Source organism: Archocentrus centrarchus, chromosome 7 (assembly GCF_007364275.1).
Source record: "Archocentrus centrarchus isolate MPI-CPG fArcCen1 chromosome 7, fArcCen1, whole genome shotgun sequence".
In the NCBI taxonomy this organism is placed as follows: Eukaryota; Metazoa; Chordata; class Actinopteri; order Cichliformes; family Cichlidae; genus Archocentrus; species Archocentrus centrarchus.
The window spans coordinates 9,957,552-9,978,553 of record NC_044352.1 but is presented as its reverse complement, the minus strand read 5'-3'; the positions used below and the strand labels follow the sequence as shown (position 1 = coordinate 9,978,553).

The 21,002-nt window shown below is 38.9% G+C and overlaps 1 protein-coding gene across 1 annotated transcript; it reads left to right on the top strand.

The window, feature by feature from the left end:
• The first annotated feature begins 34 nt into the window (after window positions 1-34).
• On the top strand, window positions 35-20,149 carry uckl1a (uridine-cytidine kinase 1-like 1a). The gene is made up of 15 exons (XM_030733620.1): window positions 35-143; window positions 4,598-4,785; window positions 4,991-5,097; window positions 7,813-7,983; window positions 8,243-8,314; window positions 8,462-8,651; window positions 8,752-8,813; window positions 10,921-10,937; window positions 11,154-11,252; window positions 11,330-11,423; window positions 13,725-13,787; window positions 13,888-14,010; window positions 14,229-14,336; window positions 14,586-14,742; window positions 16,522-20,149. Exons 1-15 carry the CDS (start codon window positions 55-57, stop codon window positions 16,602-16,604), a joined length of 1,623 nt encoding a protein of 540 aa, XP_030589480.1. The 5' UTR covers window positions 35-54; the 3' UTR covers window positions 16,605-20,149.
• Window positions 20,150-21,002: the final 853 nt, after the last annotated feature.

Sequence of the window (21,002 nt, the reverse complement as noted above, 5' to 3'; positions counted from 1 at the left end):
TATAAGATACTACATTACCCACAATCCCGCAGCACGGTTACGAAGAAACCATCCATGGCTTTAACCAGCCGCTGCCGGCTCCGAGGTCGCAGGAACCCAGCGGAGGTGGAGTGCGGTAAAATAATGAAGTCCCGCTCGGACAGGTACATGATACTATCAGTATTTTTACCTGTGCTTGAATTCTTTATCCTCAAAAAATTAAAGCAGTTTTTAAAAATTTAAATAGTCCGCAGCAGCGTCTTCGTCCTGTAACGTAACGCTAACCACACTGACGCCCCTTCCTCCTCCTCCAAACAGAGCAAGAATGTATTTACAGGCCAGGCTGCTTAACGCCATTCAGTTAAAACCTTTCTCTACTAGTACGCATTCATAAACCAAACAGTAGCATGATGATGGTGGAAGAAGGTGCATCAAATGTGTTGAAACACGGAGCGCTTCAGGAGTAGGTGAGCTGCATATTGACACAGTCGTGCGTCACAGTCTCTGATGAGAAATCACGAGTTAAGTCTGCAATAATAATAAAAACTACATTTAAAGTTTTATTACAAAAATACATGAAGGAATAATACCTCATTATTTTTTATTCTCTGACACAGGTGGATTACTGTTGGAGAAGTTTAAGGTGGAGCTTAGTTAGACTTATTTTTGCCTGTTAATAATATATAACATCATATACAAAGCTTAATCTGCAAAATAATATACACTCACCAGCCTTTTGTTTTTTTCTCTTGTACACATTGCTAGTTGTGGGTTGGACTCCGTTTTACCTTCAGACTGTGCCTTTATTCTTTGTGGCAGAACATAACAGAAATTACAATAAATAACAAGGATCAAAAATAGAATTACAGTGATTCCTTATTAATTGTATTTAAAATGTATAGTTTATAAAGTACTTGAATAGAATAGGCCCAAGTAGTTTTGAGGTTTTGTACTTCAAGACTCTGTGTCATGCTACTTTTTCTTTCTGCACCACTAGACAGAAATTTTTGTTTACTCCAATTTTCAGCTTTATTTTAGAGTTTACACATAAAATCATTTTTGTTTAATATAATGATTAAACTACTCAATTACGGCCTCCTTGACAACATTAACACTACACCTGTGTAATGTAGGCTTTGTGGTGCTGTAGAGCCATCCCACAGCTACAGTTTTAAATTCCAGGTTTATGCTCATAACAGAGTATTCTCAAAAAATACTTTAACTCAAGGAAGAGAAATTTTTTAAATGGACCATCTGACTAATTAAAAATTAACATTTGGTAAAAATCTGCTCTCAGGATTCATAGACATTCATGACAGCAATTGCAAATTACAAACTTGTGCAAACCTGATCTTTGTGTGTGTGTGTGTGTGTGTGTGTGTGTGTGTGTGTGTGTGTGTGTGTGTGTGTGTGTGTGTGTGTGTGTGTGTGTGTGTGTGTGTGCTTATTTGTTTAGTTAGCCCTCTTGCTCTGCTAATGAAACAAATTGATCATTATAAAATAGAACTGACCTGTTTTAAATTGTGATTGCTATCTTTTTCTCAGATTTCCTAATTTTAATCAACAAGCTACTATCAGTCGATATATCTGGGCAACAATCTTCTGCTGAAATGAGTTATACAAATGTCTCCAGCTCAGCCTTTAATAAGCACAAAAATAAGACCTAAAACTAAACAGTTAGATGATGAATAGGTCTATAAAATAATGAATAATTTTATGAGCCAAGTCAAATTTATTTATCTATAAATCATAAAAGCACGGGCATTAACTAGAGTACAGGGAAATTACAGTTATATCAAATTAAAGGAAATTAAAGTTATATATTAAATCAATATTTAAAAAAAATAATAATACACTAGACATGATAACAGACAGAGGAGCAGAACAGACAGGCAAACACTGATGGAATGAATCAAAGAAAGACTGAAACTTATTATTGGAATAATAATCAAATAACGACAGCAACCAAAGCCTCAATACAAGAATAATGAAGAAGTCGAAACAGGAACCCGACAATGGTCAAAAATCTTGAGCATTAAAGCAGTGAAGCCAAACAGAAAATAATAAATGAAAAACAAGAATCCAAAAACTCTGAAGCAACTCACAAACCCTGAGACCATGACATAGGATTTCTACTATTTTCATTTTTCTGTCTTTGTAAACTGAATATCTTTGACTTTTGGGATGTTGGTCAGCCGAACTGCCTCTGTAAGGACTGTGACAGACACCTTTTTACAATTTGATAGGTATTACAATAAACCGTAATCCCCCATTTGGCTTTGTAGTGTTTCTATGGGTCAGGTCTGTGATCTGAGAGGAAGGATCAACAGACGCCGTCCAATCCTGGCCTCTTTTTATTTGCAGGCGGCTCTATTAATACCAGCCAAGCAGCTCTTTGCTGTCAGTGTTACAGTGATCCTCTTAGACTCCGTCACTCACTCACTCGCAGAGAGAAAGAGAGAAAGAAAGGCATGGAGAAAAGAGCAGATTTTTCAGATGATTAAGGCGCCACAGATGTGTGAATGGACAGAGTGAAAACAGACTAGAAATAGACCTTTAATTAACACGTTCACGGCCTTGGTCAGTGCTCGAGGGCCGCTTCTTGTTGTTTTTGGGGAGGTTGCTAGAGTGACGGGTGAGCTGGAGGGTAACAGGTTGTCGTCCCAAGCAGATTTGACTCTGCTGGACTGCACAGGAGCCAGAATCTCCGGTTGTTGGTCACTGAGGTCTGACCGCAGGTAAGATCTGGCTGACTGCAATGTTTCTGCTGTTGTTTTCTCTCAGCACAGGCGCCTGCCAGTTTTCCCCTAACAAAGCTCACAGATACACACTGTGGATACATATGTGAGTGCTATAAATAGTCTGCAATCAGGGGTTGTTGACAGGTCAGAGGAAGTGCAGAATCTGGGTTAGTTTGCAGGGATTTTGGTGTGAGAGCCGGCTTCATTTGGGTTGCTTGCAGTGTGTTATTAATGAATGACTTATAACTACATTGGCTGAATATGCAAAACACTCATTAGTCTTCACTTCCATTCAAGATTTGTCCCATTTTGTATGCGTGAGCTGTAGTAGTGCATCACCTAGAAAACAAGCAGGGTACTGATTTAATTTCTAATTACTGCCAGTGGGAGTGTAGCAGTCTAAAAAAGTGTCCTCGGAGAGCGTGACGCAAAAGCTAAGCTGACGTTTGTATCTTCCATAGTGAACAGTGCTGTGAGTCTAATCTTAATCATTGTTCTCTAAGCTGCGGTGTACCTGTAAAAGGACCATACAGTATTATTAACACATTGTAGGCAGAGGTAGAGAAATATTCAGATTCTATATCCCAGTACTGCAGCTTAAAGCTTTTGTTTTGTGGATGCAGTATCAGAAGTTAAAATAGTGCAGAGAAATAGTCCCTGCAAGTGTTTATAGCACAGTTATAGTAACTATAGTATAGCACCACTCTACTGCACTCACAATGCTGTTATACTACAAGCTGCAGTCACCCATTCACGCACACATTCACGCAAACCTTTGACTTGTCTTGAGTGCACTGCAGTGTTAACATTTCAAACTCATAGCTGGCTGAGGTGGACCTGGACCAGCATTCACTATGGACAAATCTGCTGTCTGCATAAGTTTATTTCTTTATTTGTAAAATGCAAAACAATAGTGGAAAAAATTCCATCATATATACACTTACAGGGTGACAAATTAAGGATAAACCAACATGTCTGTATCTTAATAAAGTATTCTCATACCACACTATACTAGAACAGCTTCAGTCCTCCTTGACTTTAATTCCTGAAGTCTCTGACCTCCACGGGGAAACACCATTCTTCTAAAAGATATTCCCATTTACTCAATGACATGCAAATCACTTCATAACTTTTATGCAATGTGTTTCTGTCTGGATTTTTGGTTGATATTCTGTCTCCATTAAAATGAAGCTACTATAAAAATTAGAGACTGTTCATTTCTTTGTAAGTGAGCAAACTTACAAATTCAGCAGAGGCTCAAATAATTATGTCTCTCACTGTATCTCTGATGAGATCTCCTCTAGCGTGAACATTTTTGATTTGTAGTCAAAAATCTCAACTACTATTTGATCTAATGCCATGAAAATTGATCAATACTTTCATGTCATGAACTATTAAAAATTATTCCTCTGACATTTAACTTGAAACCAAAAGTTTCAAAACTATTTGTCCAGCTCTGTGGTTTATGGCCAAACCAGAACATCGCCATAAGATTCAGCTGACCTCTGTGTTTAGTATGAATTAGCAAATGCTAACTCCTAAGATGGTAAGCGCAATAAATATCATACTTATTAGTCATGTTAGTGTTATCATTGTGTTCGCATACTTTAGACTTAGTGCATTGAGATTAACCCCAAAGCTGCTAAAATGCCCGCAGCAGCATGCAGATTTCAACTTAATGTCTAGTAATGCATAGTAAGACTTTTACTTTTCAAAATAAATATATATTTGCGTTATAAGTCTTAGAATGCAGAACATATCATTTGATAGAAGAACTCCGTCAGGCTAGAAAAGCAGATCTGACAGTTTCTCTTGTGTTTCTTCCACGGATCGCTTGTTCAGGCTGTGACCTGCCCTGCTGTTTGCTGTTTTTACAGTGGGAGCGGGGAGGACTCGTTGGACCGCCTTCTGCCCCCAGCCGGGGCCCCTCGCAGGAAGAGCGCTACCTCGCTGAGTAAAACAGAGCCTCCTCTGCTTCGCACGGGCACACGCACCATCTACACCGCTGGCCGACCTCCCTGGTATGATGAGCACGGAGCTCAGTCAAAAGAGGCCTTTGTCATCGGTATGACGCTCACTGATGATGTTGTTAGTCCTCCGGACTGCCAAGTTGCAGCTTTCAGCTGCAGAACCTGTCCTTAATGTCTTATTTTCTCTTATTATACCCATAAACATTTTAGCGTTAGAACACATGCATACCAGCAGACAACATTAGACACACTCTGAAAAACACACATAATGGGTTTTTGAAATGCTGTGTGGATCTGCAGGGTTGTGTGGGGGCAGCGCCTCAGGGAAGACCACCGTGGCCAATAAGATCATTGAGGCTCTGGATGTGCCGTGGGTTGTGCTGCTGTCGATGGATTCTTTCTACAAGGTGGGAGAGTCACGCGTGTTTGTGTTTATTTGTCTTTATTTATTTGGTAATTATTACAGATTATCTGAAGGTTTGTTACAGGAAGAAATGATCATATGTGGGAGGAAATGTTTTGTTAATCTTAGGAGCATTTCCATCATAGACTCGAAGCTTAATAAGAGGTTGTGGTTTTGCCTTAAAATTACAGTCTTCAAATTACAGACTGTTCATATGCTGCGCTAGTGAAAATGAATCTGCAGAGAGCTGCAGTGGAAGAAGTGCAGAGAACAATGCAGTCACATTTGTGTTTAGAAGATACCTGGAATAAAATATGCTCTAAGAACTTGTTAGTATACTAAACAAGAGGAGCGTAAGGCTGCATACCTCCACCAAGACTAAAAATTCCTTCCACAGCCTTTATGAATTGAGCTGCTAGATCCAAAAAGGATAGCTCACAGTTTTTCTTTTTTAATTTGATTTGTATTTGTGAACATATGATATGTATGATAAAGAATTCTTCCAAGAACTCTCAAATCCAGATTTCTAGGTTGGACCAAGCCACACTAGTAGTAACATTTCCAGGTAAATTTGTTTATAATCTTTTGAGTAATCCTACTAAGAAGCAGATAAACGGAGTCATCCACATAAATTCCTTGGTAGAAATAACAGTTTCTGAGCACCAGCAGGAAACCAACATGTTAGGCTGTTTGTTAAGTCTTCAGAAAGGAGCACTGCTTAATTTAAAAGTGCTGCATTATCGCGTTTTTTGTTTCAGCAGTAGATTGTCTTCCATCTTGTTCAAAAATGGAAAGTTCCAACTTGTTTTTCAGACCAAAACAAATCATTATACAATCCACCACACAGTCTACACAGGATTATGAACCTGTCCTTTATTTATGCTGTTGTTAATACTCTTAAACCACAGGACACGGTCTACCACAGTACTATGTGATTCATTAATGTAGACAGCTATGGCACTCACCAGCTGTGAGTTACACAGTCATCACTGCCCTCTAGAAGGCATCCACTGATCTGTGATCTGTGTTTGTTAACATAGACCCATATATTTAACTTCTTTAGCTGAGATCAGTCGGGTAAAAAATAATCGTTACAGAGAGTTCCTCATACCAGCTTCTTTCCTGTAAGCTGCACACTCATGAGCAGAGACATGCAGTCCTTCATTAGACTTTAAATCTTTGTCTGCTCACATTTCCAATGACATTTGTGCATTGTGGGTTTGTTTTTATTTCTCTAAGTGAAAGAGTTTAACTATTGCTATGATGCAAAACAAATCTTGATCTCAGTTAAATATATTTAATAAATAAATATTGATATTGTAAATGAGTAAAACATCTGTTAATATTTAATTCCAATCCCAATGTTCAAAACAACACCACATAAGAATGATTGCTCACATACTGTGAATAAATAGCATGTACTATTAGCTGATTTAACGTCCTAAAATGAGGGAAAGCCAAGAACTCTGAACGTGTAGTGAAAGTATAATTTCATCTTTTGTTGATACACAGTGGTTGGAAACTGCTTATGTTTGATGTCTTGTAGCATTTAAAAGATCAGTGAAAGAAGAACAGTAGTTAGAGCATGTTTCTTGATTTTATATTTTGGCTGGTGTATAAATTAAACGATGGATTCATCGGTGGGTAACTTGGGGTTCGGTATCCTGCCTGGAGATATTTCAGCATGCAGACTAGAGGAGCCAGGGAATCGAACCATCAACCTGGTAGATGATCCACTCTACCTCCTGAGCCACAGCCACTCAGGAGGTGAAGGGGGTTGCGTCAGGAAGAACACTGAGCATTAACTCTGTGCCACTGATTATTGAATTTGGATTTTTGAGCCCAGAAAGACGCATCATCTTGATTCCAGTCTTTATCCTAAGTTTTCAGTGAATTAATACAAAATGGGGGATGTTTTGAAGTCTCCCTTCTCTTCTGATTTTTTTTAGAGCCAGAAGTGACCATGGAGGACTAAGTTACTGGACAACATTAGCTAGCTTTGCTAGCAAGCTGCATCATTAAACTCTATCTGCGTCCACAGGCACAGATATCAGCTAATTGATTCTACAGTATTCACTGGAAAAAGATCTATTATTTGAATTAAGTGCACAGTTAGTTTTTGTCAGATAATTGCATTAATACCAAAGTATCAAAACGATTGAGAGGTCCAATTTAGTGACTGAAATAAGCTGAGGCGATGCCTTACAGACAGGTAGCAGCTATAGCCACCTCTATCAGTACACACAGTTACTCAAAGTGGCCACACCCCTTTAGGCCTTAATAAATGATAAATGGGTCTGTGTTTGAAAAATTCACCTTCAGTATAGTTGTCATCATTGGGTAAATTTGCTTAAGACACAAAAACTTTGTCAGCTGGGATAGGCTCCAGCCCCCCCATGACCCTGAACAGGATAAGCGGAAGTAAATGGATGGATGGACAAAAACTGTGTTTTGTACCAGGGTGTAAACATTATTTCAAGTTGTGCATTTCAAGTTTGGCGTCTACGAGTATTTGACTCACTTTCAGAGCCTCAAGTGGTCATTAGAGGGACTGCAGTTTATAGTACTATCGTAGCTTCATTTTTAGCCACAGAGGTTGATGTTTCACAAGAAATAGCAATGGTATTAAGCTTATCTAAATGATAAAAAGAATCTTCCTTTATAATCTTCAAACATCAGGAGCATCCTCTGAATTTTAGCATTACATTGTGTCCTTTAGGTTTTATCCCCTGAGGAGCAGGCCCTGGCAGCAAAGAACGACTACAACTTTGACCATCCGGGAGCATTTGACTTTGAGCTGCTGGTTTCCACCCTGCGAAAACTGAAGCAGGGCAAGAGTGTGAAGATCCCAGTGTATGATTTCACCACACACAGGAGACAGAAAGACTGGGTGAGTTTGGTTTTAGTGCTCTTAGTGTTAACACTACTCAGTGTTGATCATCTCAAAGATGAGATCAGACCAGAAAGAAGAATGGCAGCATTAAAACAGCAGCATTCAGAGCTGAAAGTATTTTTCAACTTAAATTTTCATTTTAAAAATCTGTTTGTCAAAGTTGCACACTGCAGCCTTAATCTTATAAAAGCTGAAACGACTGTTCACGGTGCAGCTTTCTTCTTTAAAGACTCGGTTGTCCCTCCTTTTTTTGCAGAAAAATGTGTACGGTGCCAGTGTAATCATTTTTGAAGGAATTATGTCGTTTGCAGACAAAGAGCTTCTTCAGGTAAGTCACCGCATTCTTTTATTTCCTTTCTTTTGAAGAATTCTTGACTGAAGTAGACTATTCATCACCAGGAATTGTTTGTGCAGCTGCTTTACTGAAGTGAGCATTATTGAACCGTTCGGGTATGTTTGCTCTCTCCACCTGCAGCTCCTGGATATGAAAATCTTTGTGGACACAGACTCAGACATTCGGCTCGTCCGTCGGCTTCGCAGAGACATCACAGAACGCGGACGGGACATTGAAGGCGTAATAAAGCAGTACAACAAGTTTGTGAAACCAGCCTTTGAGCAGTACATCGAGCCAACCATGAGGCTGGCAGATATTGTTGTACCAAGAGGTGAGCCATGCAGGCATCATCATTCCCAGAGACCACCTAAACTAAAACATTTGGACATATTGTTCACTCTGGCTGCTTTGTGCTTTTTGTTGCCTCTAAGGTGGTGGGAATATGGTGGCCATTGATCTGATTGTCCAGCATGTTCACAGCCAGCTGGAGGAGGTGAGTCACCGAAGCACTCTGTGTACTTGAGAGCATGGTGCCACCATGTGTCTGAAAGCTGAAACATGCAGACTCCCAGTTCTTTGTGGGATAAATGTCTCTCAAAAGAAAAATACACCAAGCAAACTTTCACATTTTTAACCCCGTCACTTTCAAAAATCTTGTCAGCAAACATGAAAATAGATTTTAGTTAACTCACCTACAATAAATACAAAGAAAAAAGAAAACTAACTAAAATCTTACAGTACTGCCCAAAAGTCTTGAACCACCTCTCTATTCTTTATAGTTTGCTAGGAAAATGGGGAATAGGTGCAGAGATGTATTGAAATGTGCAAGCATACATAGAAATACAGGATATAAGGCAGAAACAGAGTTTGCAATTCTAATGAGCTTGAAAGTCAATATTTGGTATGACCAACTTTATTCTTCAACACAGCCTAAACTCTCTTAGATAAGCTTTCTTATAATTTCTTTAAGTAGTCTTCAGGAATAGTTCTCCAGGCTTTTTGAAAGACATCCATTCAAAGCTCTTCTTTGAATGTTGTCTGTCTTTTGTTCCATTCTCTGTCAAGATGATCCCACACTGCCTCAATAATGTTGAGATCCAGGCTCTGGGGAGGCCAATCCATGACTGATAGTGTCAAACCTCAGTCTTTTCTACCTGTTTCAGATACTGTTCATCTGTTCATCTACTAACAAAATAAAAAATAATGCTAACTATGTGCCCAATAATACAATTTAAAATTGGTTATTTGCTAAGTTGTCTATTATGTGTGGACACAAGTGTCTTTTTTATGCTTGAATGATTCACAGGTCAGTGTTAAGTGGCTTAATGAACAAACAAACAAAAAAATCCTCTGAAAATGGTCAGGTACAAGGACTGGACTGAAAATGAGTGAAAAAGCAGCCAATGTACATGGACTGGTTCTTATATAGCATTTTTCTATTCTACTTTGAGCACTCAAAGCGCTTTATACAACAAATCTCATTCACGCATTCACACCCATTCATACAAGCACTTCCTTCTACAGCTACACACACATTCATACTCCGACGGCTGGAGAGCAACTTGGGGGTCAGTATCTTGATTTGTCACGCAGACTGGAGTAGCCAGGAATCGAACCCCCAACCTTCCGATTAGTAGGTGACCTTCTCAACCTACTGAGCTTCAACACCCCAGTGTCCAAAAAAAAACCTTCAGAAAACCTGGAGAACTATTGCTCAACGGCAAGCAAGTCTGGCTCCTTGGAAGCAAAATTTAAAGAAATGAGGGGTGACTTAAACATTTGCACAGTAGTGGTTCCATAGTGTAGTGGTTTACACATGGCAACACAGTGCGTAAGTACCCTGTAATTACATGTAAGTACGCGTATTTTACAGGGATGTACACTGTAAGTAAATTTAAGTTCTGCATAATTTCCAGGTAATTTAGCCAAAAAAAACAACAATTTTTCCTCGATCCTAAATCATAAATAAGCTGTACTTTTTGGAGCATGGGTCGTATTATGTAGTGACTTAACTTACAAGTATTTTAAGTAAATTTAAGTTCTGTGTAATTTCCAGGACTAAGGCTCAAAGTACCCTGTAACAGGGAATTAAGGGCCTTAGTCTCTGTAATTATGTGTATTACAGGGTGCTTACAGCCTTTGTCGTGGGCCGTATTACGAAGTGTTACCAAAATGTAGTAGACATAAAATACACAGGAAATGTCTGTAGTTTTAGTCAAATTGTAGCAAGCATGAGGAAGCACTGGTGAAATGTTTACTGAAACTCGCGTATCTGTGAGTCAAAGTTTTGAGTTTTGCCTCCACAGAGTATTGTGTTTATATTGTAATATTTATTCTGAACTTCTTAAATCAAAGTAGAAAAAACTGCTAATGAAACTAATGAAAACTACAGTAAGTGCACTCAGACTAGCAAATGTACTTTAACATGAAGTAAAACAGAAATAAAAACATAATATACAAAACTACAACAATTCTGGAGTTCCAGGTAAGATGTTGCAAGATTTCATAACAATAGGAAAAGCAGCCTTATCTTTTGAAACATTCTTTTTTCTGTCCTATTATTTTCATTTATCGTCTTTCGTTGTCCTCCCTTTATGCAGCGTGAGCTCAGTGTCAGGTATGCTGATACATATTTTGACTTCTCTGACTTTGGTCCACTTATTTTAATTGGAAATTTTATATCTAGACTGTGCACTCTCTGAATTCCACACTATGTCTCATCTGTCCTTCTGCTCTCTGAGAACTCTCCGCCGTCTCAGTCTCTTTTCTCCGATAGTGTGTCGGACTAACAAAGTTAAACCTTTCGATCTGATTTACCTCTGCTTTGTCACAGGGCACTCCTGGCCTCTGCTCAGCAGATGCAGCCACTGCCCCAGACTCTCAGTGTGCTGGAGAGTACGCCGCAGGTCAGAGGTCTGCACACCATCATCAGGTAGCGATGGGCTCATGATGTCCTTCCTGCCGCCCTACAATCTGAAGTTTAAAATATTTGAATTTCCCCTGCTGCAGGAACAAAGAAACCAGCCGAGATGAGTTTATCTTCTACTCAAAGAGATTAATGAGACTTCTCATAGAGCATGCTCTAACATTTCTACCGTCTCAGGTGAGTGGACTTGGATTGAATGGCCATACTTGGTATTTTTTTATCAACATGATTACTTTAACATGAAAAGAGTTGCTCATAGTGATTAAAAAAATAAAAAACAGAGATTCATAACCTGCCTCTGGATCCCTCCAGATCTACAGAGTTTCTCATATTTTAATTCATAGCTTTGGTTTCACAGCCTGCAGCTTTGCTGTTTTGGTTCATTCTTGCTGCGGTAATCACTGTTATTTTAGACTGTTTTAAGCAAAACGGTGTATAAAAAAAAAAAAAACTTGTACAGGAGATAGACATGGTTTTTTGGAGTCAGAAGTTACCACATGTGGATCAAAAGGCTTGGTTAGCAAACTGCATTGATACCAGCTAATTAGTTTAATTAATGAAATATGAGAATTCCACTCATCTAAACTGAAGTACAAACTTCTGGGATAGTCTGTACCACACAACAATTCATAACATTAGTCAGATTATCAATCAAAATGATCCAAAAGTCACTAACAGTACACACAGTAAAGTAAAGAGTTGTGGATGAGACCGACATACCATTAGGCTCCCTGACAATCAGCGTAGCCACATCCCTAACTCAGTTATCCGGGTGTGTGAGTTATAAAAAAAAATCCTCCTTCTCAAAGTTGTTATCAGAGGGGGAGCTATCCATAGAGGCCAAAAATACATTTTAATGCTGTAAAGTTGGACAGTTTAACATGGGAGTCTATGGGGATTGATTTCCTTTTGGAGCCAGCCTTAAGTGGTCACTAAAGGAACTGCGGTTTTTGGCACATCCGTGTTGTCCTCATTTTTCTGGATGTGTGACAGTGCAATACACATATTCATTTAAGTAGTCACACCAGTGCATAAGTGTTAATAAAAAAAAAAATCATCTCAACTTTACATTACATACTTTATAACCATCACTGCTCCCAACAAAAACCACAATAACCTACACAATGTAGGATAATATATAATATACTGTAAATAGTCCGGCCTGTTAAGGTTCAACACACAGGCACATCATGTACATTGTATATAGTGTTATTATTAGTAGTATTAAGGTTAATATTGTTTGTTGATTTTATATATATTCTTTTCTTAATAGTGTGAATTATTATATCTTTATTTATATTTATAATAACTGCGGCTGCTGTTACACCCAAATTTCCCCTCTGTGGGACAATAAAGGCTGTTTCTTCTTCTTCTTCTTCTTCTTCTATAGCAACTGTATCAATTAAAACAGCAAAATAAGCCATAGTGAACCCTTTCAGCTAAGTGATGTCTTTTACATTCACTTAGCGTTATGTGCTACATAGTGTGTGCAAAAACCACTTCATCTGCATATTCATGTATTTCTATAATTTTAACAACATATAGTTCAGTCGGCCATCAGTTTCAGTTTAGTCAAAACAGCAGTAAAGCGTACTGGTCAGTCACAATAAAACTTTTTTTTGTTACATCTTTGATTCATTCGAGTGCAAACAACCCTATTGTAGGTTTTTTAATCCATCTACCTTTATCCATGGTTGTCTGTCTGTTATCAAACAGCAGCCAAAAACCACTTCACTGAACCTATAATTAACTTACTTGTGTTAAAGTTAAGTGAACACTTTTTGATGCGAACTCTTGTAATAAAACTTGTTAGACTTACTGAGTATAGTAACTTATTAGAGACCCCTTCACAATTAGCTTGCACATGTTAGTCATATTATCCAGAGGGCATGTATCACACTTACATTCAGAATCTGATGACTTTACTTCTTTGTATAACGAGTTGAATTTAGTAGCTTCTCCTTAATCACATAAACAATAACAATTAATTTCACCAGGGATTTTTTTTGTTTGTTTGCAACAAAATGAGCACAGAAATGTGATCAAACTTGAAGTGGACCTGTTATGCTCATTACCAGCTCCTGATTTTTATACTTAGACTTTTGGACTTTTACAGTTTAAAAGTAATCCTTATGTTTAAGGGGCTGAGGACTCCTCGATGCAGCTCCTCAATCGCTTGTTTCATGACTGAAACAAATAATTTCAGCTCCTCTCCCCTTGCCTTTAAGCCAACTTTCTTCTGATTGGCTACCCTTCATAAACAAAAACTTTGACATCAGGGGGGCGTGGCTTCTGTGCTTACTAGCTGTAGCTTTGTACATAGTGTTTATGCTACAGATAAGCCTTATACATTCACAACTCAATGTCTTTAAAAAAACATGAATAGATGCACAGATTTACTGCCACATTTTTGTGTCAGTGGTTTTGCTTGTAGGTTGTATGCTCAATAAAACATCATCTCTTCTTCTGCATTTTCAGACGTGTGTAGTTCAGACCCCACAGGGGCATGAGTACGAGGGCTGCAGTTACAATGGGAAAGGGGTAAGTGATGTTCTTGTTTTACAAGGTCTTGTTAGCTTCCAGTCGAGTATGTCCTCAGGGTTTCTGTCATCACGCTTGCTCCACTGCCTCGTCTCCTCAGATCACCGGTGTGTCGATCCTGCGCGCAGGAGAGACCATGGAGCCCGCCCTGAGGGCCGTGTGCAAGGACGTCCGCATCGGCAAGATCCTCATTCAGACCAACCTCGACTCAGGCGAGCCAGAGGTAGCAAAACATGAGCCATTTATTATCGAATCCATGTGCGTGTTTCACTTTCAAGATTTCACACAGTACTGGGTGTGTCTCAAAAATCACATCAAACAAAAGATGAAAATGTAAATGTTTTTTTTAAATTTCTTCCACATGATGTGTGTCTCCGTGGTAACTACCCTTCCTGCTTTTGTAACCATGGTAACCAGTCTCCTCCTCTCTGGCCTCACCAGCTGCATTACCTGCGTCTGCCCAAAGACATCAGTGAAGATCATGTCATCCTAATGGACAGCACAGTCTCTACCGGCGCTGCTGCCATGATGGCAGTTCGAGTCCTATTGGTGGGTGGAAATTAACATCATTACTCTGCAGTAAGGCAACAGTAGGCGCCCTCTCCTCTTGGGCAGTCACATGTGTTTTATTACCCATCTGTGTGGTCATTGAGTAGATATTTTTTTTCCCTCTGGTGAGGTTTGAATAGTATAATTCCTGCAAGGAAAAACCCAAATGAATCCTTTCCATTTATTGAGTTTCTAATAGCGATCAAGAAGTCACTGACAGTTGTTGCTGTGATGTGTGTGGATGAGCAGGATCATGAGGTGCAGGAGGATAAGATCATGTTGGTGTCACTGCTGATGGCAGAGCTCGGGGTGCACTCTGTGGCCTATGCCTTCCCAAAGGTCAAAATCATCACCACTGCTGTGGACAAGGGCCTGGATGATTTTTTACATGTAATTCCCGGTATTGGTAAGCACTTAAATACATCTTTTTGCTAAATGTCTTGCAAAATCAGATGTTCTGCATTCCTAACTGTGTACACATTTTACCCGAACTGGGTATTTTCTGTCATTTTTGAGTCTCTCAGCAGGAGAAAACTTTTGAATTATAGCTGACGTGCAAAAATAAAAAATTTAATGGAAGTTCATAAATCTTCATTAGCTTACAACGCCGCCTTCAGTGTGCAGGCGTTGGGTTCATGATTTTAGCTTTATGCAGCAAATAAAAGCAGCAGATAAAAGATAATAAGCATCTGTTTCTCTAGTTGACAGATTTAATTTCTTGTACCAGCAATTTGTAATAATGCGATTGTGTCATGTTAGATTTGAAGCAAGCCTCTCTTTCTATCACTATTGTAAGTGAATAACATGCACATCAGATGGCCCACTCTTATCTCTTCAAACATGAAGTATGATTCTGTAACATCTACAAAACTGTGCAAATACTACAGCTGTTTTCTAAAGCCCACATACTGTCAAAATAAAAAAGGAAAATATTGACATCAGTCAATATTATTTAGAGGACTACTATTAGGTGTATGTGTGAACAAGTGTGGCCTCTAGGGTCAAAGCACATGCAAGATTCTACGTGCAAGCATTGAGGAAATATGTGCAAAATGCAAATCAGGCAGTCTTGTGCAGGCTGGTAGTTGTGAAAATTCTACCAAATCTGCAGTTAGAACATAAATTTCTACCTACCAACTCAGACTTTTCAAGAACTCCTGTGGGTCAGGTGCTTATAGTTTGAGAGAAGCTAAGCTTGGAGCTGCATAATACAAGATAAAACAGAACAGTTTCATATGTATTTATATTAGTAGCACATGCCCCTGCTACAGTATTGTTTGACCTGTTTGTGCTGTTGGCAAACTAATACACTTAATCACACTGAGAAAAAATAGGAGTGGTAGATGTTGTTTATATGCTAAAAATGGGTCATTTTAGCCCGTGGGAAGGTGGTTGCTAGGCAACGTGATAGTATCGTGATATATCATGCATAATTCAACTTTTGTGGATATAAATTAGATATTGTTGTCATGAAATTCAAACAATAGGATGCTTTCATAAGGTGCTATATGTGTATAGATGCTATAAAATAGATCATTTTAGCCCATTGCTAGGTGGTTGCTAGACAGCATGAGGATGTCATAATACCCACTGTGGACAAAAACCTTTTGGGGCCTAAGATGTACCTGCGTGCCAATTTTGGTTGCTCAACTCCTGATGGTCTAGGAAGAGTTTGTGGACAAAGAAACCAACATACAGACAGATATAGAATTTGTGTATTGTAGTAGGATTTATTATTTATCTGACTGATAACACTTTCAAAATATCTATAGAAGCGTAGATTTTTGACCTGAAATTCTTCGTTCTATCACAGTAATAGAGCACATATTTGGAAGTTCAGAATCACAGTTGTCATTTAGATGTGAGCAGGAAGGGAGCGAGTTAAGTTTCATTATAAAGTGGACATAAAATCAGCTGAACATCCTTGAAAAATACCCATGGCATTGATCTTGTTGAGCCATTGCTTGTAAAAAAACAAATAAAATAAAGAGATCTATTTCAAAAGCAGAAATTCACTGTAGATTTTTTTTAATCATCCAACCTCCACAGCTAATTGGTTTTACAGTCTCTTCATGCTGTGTTTTTCATTACATCTTATTTTCTTTTATTGTTACATATTTCCCTTGCCTGACTTCAGGGGGTGATCTCTGGCCCCCTCTGAGTGCACTGTTGTGTGTTTTTTTAGGGGACTTTGGAGATCGGTACTTTGGAACGGATGGCTCTGACAGCAGGAGTGATGGGGAGGACCAGGAGCAGCTGTCATACTGACTCAAAGATTTGTGAGCCTCTGTGAAAGAAAACGCAAACTACTTGAAAACTGCTGTGTATCCTCCTCTTCAGGTGTAGATTAGCAAAAAAAATATTGTTATATTCACTATTGTGTACTGTAAATTATTTTTTTTACTCTTCCGCAGATGATGAGTTTGAGTCCAGTTTTGTGCATGAGGGATATTTTGTTCTGCTCGACTATTCATCTTTAATATTTTAATACAAAACAGTAAAACAGTGCCATTACCTTTGAGGTGCAATAAAGCACTAATGATAATGCAATAATGTTATTAAATGGGACTGGGTTGCACCAGCTGCTCTGAAATCCTAACTTCAAACAGTAATTTACTAAATTTGGTTGCACCATTAAAACATAGGGGATGGTTTGGATAATTCTGACTGAAGTAAAGTGTAAATCTACCATGCAAACAGGCAGTTTCTGTTTAAAATAGCAGCACTGTGAGGCTGCATCAGTATGGAAACATGCCCACAGTAGCAGGTCATGTTTGCCTTATTCATAGTCTCAGCTTTACATGTAACCAAACCAAAGAAACTTTCAGATATGATATTAGTAGAATAAAAATTAAGGGATCACCAATAGCAAGAGGTTTCTAGGTTCAATTAATGATGCTAGTTGTGGCTCTCTCCCTGTACACGTGTGGGCTTTCCTCCAGCTTCCTTCCACAGTCCTGAGGCATGCATGTCAGGTTAATTGGTGATTCTAGCTTGGCTGTAGGTGTAAATGGTTGTCTCACTGGTGATTCTCTTGGATGGGATTGTCAGTGTTGCTTCCTCATTATTGGTCATTAATGTCTGCATATATTTCATATATAATTCATAATTCAATAGTTGTTCTGACATTTCACTTAAAAATCATAAATTTCGACCTCATGGTGGTGCTAGATGAAAAGTTAGTGGAGCTTCTTATTTGGGGTGAACAGTACAATAGACAGTTTTTAAGGTCTGATTCTTGAACTCACCAATGGGCTGATCTCTATGGATTAAAAAAAACAGCCCTTTCTAAACATTGGTCTGATTTTGCTCCACTTATATGTGTGCATGGAGAAATTTGTGTTTTTAAGTATGAACATGTTTCGTTCAGTTAAGAAAGAGTTTGAAACGTCTGGTTACATGAGCCACCACTATACGTCATTAGTTCAACCATTTTCTGAGCACAATTTCAAACCTGCACTGTTTTAATCTAACAACTAAAATCCATTAACTTTTTTACTCTTATACAAATGGCTCATTTTTCCAAGCTAATATTAGTCTGGGCATTTGGTTCAGGTAGCTATGCAGCAGTGATGTTCACGATTTGCTTGGTAGAAATATTAGTGTGATGCAGCCTGTTTCAAATTGGGAACATGTAAATGTACACTTAGTAGTCAAGGCACTTGTATTTTTATAGCACATTTAAAAACAACTGGATTGGACATCATGACTTTTGTCCTGTCTCCCTCCCGTCACTCCAAACTGGTCATGGCAAATGACTGCCCCTCCCTGAGCCTGGTTCTGCTGGAGGTTTCTTCCTGTTAAAAGGGAGTTTTTCCTTCTCGCTGTCACCAAGTGCTTGCTCATAGGGGGTTGTTTTGATTGTTGGGTTTCTTCTGTATTATTGTAGCAGTTTTACCTTACAATATAAAATACCTTGCGGCAACTGCTTGTTGTGATTTGGCTCTATAGAAATAAAATTGAATTGAACCCAAAGTGCTCTCAAGCAGATGCAGGTGGATTAACAAAACCTCAAAGAATACATGGAAGGTAAAAACAGCACTAAGAGAGAAATATGAAACAGGAAAACTACATAATCATCACAATAAAGGAACTGAGAACATCAGATTGAACTATAAGTAATGGCATAAATATAGAATAGTCTCATGTATTACCATTATACTTACACAGAGCTAAGCAATTGATTTTTCCATTTTCTTGTATTTATCCAGTTCACAGTCATGGTGGGGCTGGAGCCTGTTGTGGAGTGAGAGGTGGGATGCACCCTGTACAGGTCACTGGTCTTTCACAGGGCTAAGAGAGACAGACAACCATTCACACCTACAGCCAATGTAGAATTACCAGTTAACCTAACCTAACCTGCATGTCTTTGGCTTGTGGGAGGAAGCCAGAGTGATGAAGGGACATGCAGATACTGGAGGGTCTCCAGCTGGCTGGTGGATTTGAACCCAGGACCCTTCTTCTGTGAGGTGACAGTGCTAACCACCACACCGCCGTGTTTCCACAAATTTCTTAAAAGTAAATTTGAACTAAATTTGCTTCTATCTATTACACACACACAAAAACACTTGTCTAAATTTTGCCATGCTAAAAATTGTGTTTTTTCCTGCAACACAAGCAAAATAATGATGTATTTTACTGCATGAAAATATCCCACCCACCTTACACACACACACACACACACACACACACACACACACACACACACACACACACACACACACACACACACACACAAAACCAGTTGCAGCAGATGGCTGCCTCTCCCTGTGCCTGGTTCTTCTTCCTATTAAAAGGGAGTTCTTTCTTTCCACTGTCGCCGAGTGTTCAATCATAGGGGGTTTCTTTCTCCAGGATACTGTAGGGTCCTTTATCTTACAGTATATTATTGTTGTGAATTGGTGCAATATAAATGAATATGAATTGAATTGAATGAAATATTGGAAATAACATTAGGGAAAAGTCAGGAAATTTAACTTTCTTTTTTTTTTTTAACCCAGATGTTTTGAAAAGTCTTGGACTGGATTTATAGTGTCTTATAAATCGAATCTAGATGATCAAATTTAATGGTAATACATGAGAGTCACAAACTAAGCAAATCTGAGTTCATGAACAGCTGCTGCAACAAAAAATATTCAATGAACTTTCACACTTTATGCTGCTCTTAAAGGATTTTTATATATGAAATGGGATGAAGTTACATCTAAAGTAGAGTAGTTGTCATAAATTTACAGTAAGCATATATAAGGAAGGAGGGATTTAGTCACTGTGGACACAATGAAGCAAGGAATAAAATTTGAAAAATACAAATCTAATGTTCAGGGTATTAAAAAAAAGAGATTTTGATAAAGATTCAGTTTTCAGTTCTCAGAGCCACTACTTGAAGTTACTGCTGGAGTTTGACATTGCGTGTCTGTGAGGTGCCAGGTCACGGACGGTCACATGCTCTCACGCTTGAATACTTTAAAAGCTCCTCTGACTCTCAGGGTTCACACACAGGCCGCCCGGCTCCCCTCTGCGATGCACTTTAGGGCCTGAAGGGGTCAGTATAGCTCACATAAAGATTCTTCCAGTATGATTTATAGTGTGTTTATTATATTCGAGAAATGGGTGATTTTACAGCACAGGGAATGCACACAGACTCACCTGAAGAGTCTGAAGAGTTCGAGATTTGATATGAACAGCTGGAAACATTCTTGTGCTTCTCAGTTTAACTGACTGATGTGGTGTGTTAATGCTCACTTGTAAGCAAGTAGATAATAATAATAATGTTTCAGGGCTACAAAATGAGCAGTAAAAAACAATCACCTTTTTGTTGTGTTCATGCCTCTTGATTTTGTTTTGGAGAAAACATGCCTTCCCAGCCAGTTTGTGACCTTGTGATCAGTGTTATCTCTCCTCTGTCCCTCTCTGATCCTCTGCCTTTTCACTGTCATGCACTTTGACTGCATCTGACAGCCTCATTCATTCATGTTTATTCAGTCATTCATGCTCCTCACAGCGAGATTATCACATCGCATAAGCTGTGAACGTTGTATCATCTTCACACCTACAGAATCTCCTACTCGTTTGTTTTGGGCTGTTTTGGTTGTTCCTCCCCTGTGATAGCTCCTCGCCGAGTGGGTGACACTGTGATCACGGATGTCATACGACGCACGCTGTATTCTCCAAGACAGCAGAAGACTCGCTCAGCCATGTGACTACTGCCTCAAGGTTAACCTGTTACCATGGAGACAAGCCGGCCAATGAAAAATCAGCAGACGGTTGCGATGTTGACTGCAAGCTTTTTGTTTTAAGGGGTGACCTATTTTTTTTTTTTTTCCTCCCCCTCCCTCCCCAACACTTTACAGCCACTCAGACGCAGACCCTGTTACTCCGGCACATGTGCACGTGCACACAGACATGCATACATGGGAATGCTACTCACACACATGCACATACATGCTCCTCAGTGAGGTTTGTAAGGTTGTGCACAAAAGAAGCAAAGGACAAAATAGGGATTTAGATTTAAATGAAAGTGTGAAAATATTATGCATTTATAAATAATTTCACTAAAAGGCCATTAAACTTATTGAGACATATTTATGGAGATAATTTTCTTTCCTTTTATAGGACTAAATACTTGAATCTACAGGCAGCTTTTAAGATCACAAGATGGCAACTGTT

Bases quoted from the DNA above. Each gene is read 5' to 3' on its own strand.
- uckl1a (XM_030733620.1), top strand. From the start codon at position 55: ATGGCTTTAACCAGCCGCTGCCGGCTCCGAGGTCGCAGGAACCCAGCG. The intron at 4,786-4,990 runs GTATGACGCTCA...GTGGATCTGCAG, and splicing joins AAAAGAGGCCTTTGTCATCG to GGTTGTGTGGGGGCAGCGCC. The intron at 11,253-11,329 runs GTAGCGATGGGC...CCCCTGCTGCAG, and splicing joins GGTCTGCACACCATCATCAG to GAACAAAGAAACCAGCCGAG.